Raw genomic sequence first — 1577 nt, 5'->3', positions numbered from 1 at the left:
TTAGCTCCTCGCTTCACCCAGGAGGGAGATGATGTGCTCGGCGAACTCCAGAACGGCTCCGTAGCCACCTCTATATTCGCAGACAAAGCTGTCGGTCATCTTGGCTGCCAAGCAGGTGTCGGAAGGAACGCCACACATGCCGGCCAGTTTCAGGCACTCCACGTCTGAATATTGGCAGCCTGCACGGGGAGAAACACAGCGAGGACGATGAGGGTTTATTCGGGGCCGTGTTACCTGCCCCGGCAAACACTGCGACAACCAGGTGCAACACAGCAAGCGCTCGAAAAAATAACTAAAATCATTATTAAAACTAAGAAGAATGATTAACTTCACCAATTACCCGCTTTTCCCATTTTTTTCCCTGATATTTGGTGTAACATGTTGGGACAGACCCTCCATAACCAGTTACTGCCCCTACCCTCACTCAATGGGAAATGGTTATACATAGGAAGTCGGGGCGGCTGCTGCCCTGGCTGTGGCGGGTTACGTATATCTATTACTTATTTTATTCGGTTTATCTTTTAATCCCAATTCCACTGTTTTTGTGGCTTATTGCTCCGTAAAAGTATTTCAGGGAGATGGTCAGTCAATCGAGGTAACGGTACTGATGCCGCCACCTCGCGGAAAGATAGGTTGAAGCCGCGATCACGCGGAACCCATCACTGACCCATGAAGGCGACCTGGTCCCAGGACGACAACTCTAACTCCAGCATCCACCGCTCCACAGCCTCCTGCTTGTTGGAAACGTTGGCCTCGACCCGATACGGCAGATGCAGCGCGGAGAGCAGCGTGGCGCTAATATCCCGCTCGGAGATCAGCCGCACCTGAGACAATAATAAAGAACGTCAATAATCCTGCGTGTAAAAGACAGCCAGGTCCTCACCTTTCAGCTCCACGTGGGATCGCTGACTAAGCAGCCCAGATAAACTCCGTTCAGAAGCAAAACCTTGACCTGGTTCACAGTGCGAGCGACACGACTCCACAAACTTCCATTAAAGCCGCGGTAACATCAAATGCAAATACACCGACGGGGGCTGTATGCAGAAACGGTACAGGCGCCAGAAATTACCTTTAATGTACGATAACATAGTGGTTTCTGAATTTTTGTGCGGAGCCCTTTCCTCGCCCGCTGGCTACTGGCATCAGCGGTGCCTTGGGGGAAAGTTCGGGGGGTTTAGCAGGACCCTCCGCGCACAGAAAGTGCTCTCATTGAGTGCGCGGGGTGAGAACAGCACCACGGACGGGGCGATGCCTCACAGCTTCTCCTTAAAGGTAAGCAACGTATTTATTTTGAAAGGTTGAGGGATTCATATTAAAATATCTGCATTCTCTGTCGGTGAGGCTGCCGGGGGTCGCAGAGCGCGCCGGCAGGAGGGACGATCAGCTTACAATGCGACGTCGAATATAAACCCTGGGGCCGGAAAGGGATTTTTACCTCCACTTTTTTCTCCTGTAACAGTTTCATTGCGTCCAGGTCTTGGAGGTGACAGGAGATCGACTCGTGACCTTGATTCACGTAGATGCGTCCGTCGGTCAAACAGCCATCGATGTTACAAACAAACAGTTTCACTGCTCTG

General features: G+C 51.4%; 1 protein-coding gene across 1 annotated transcript in view; it reads right to left on the bottom strand.

Moving 5' to 3' along the window:
* The window catches only part of LOC149273382 (N-acylneuraminate cytidylyltransferase-like), a 6504-nt gene continuing 4927 nt past the window's right edge, over window positions 1-1577 (bottom strand). Inside the window, exons 6-8 of the mRNA XM_089506389.1 lie at window positions 1436-1577; window positions 668-824; window positions 1-179 (exon numbers count right to left, since the gene is read on the bottom strand). The exon at window positions 1436-1577 is cut by the window's right edge and continues 27 nt beyond it. Of these exons, the coding sequence (XP_089362515.1) occupies window positions 1-179; window positions 668-824; window positions 1436-1577 (478 nt within the window). The remainder of the gene's footprint in view (window positions 180-667; window positions 825-1435) is intronic.

The sequence above is a fragment of the Sceloporus occidentalis genome, unplaced genomic scaffold (genome assembly GCF_023333645.1).
Source record: "Sceloporus occidentalis isolate IW3139 unplaced genomic scaffold, rSceOcc1.0.p SCAF_382, whole genome shotgun sequence".
Lineage (NCBI taxonomy): Eukaryota > Metazoa > Chordata > Lepidosauria > Squamata > Phrynosomatidae > Sceloporus > Sceloporus occidentalis.
Note: the sequence above shows the minus strand (reverse complement) of the source record. Positions and strands in the feature narration are given on the sequence as shown.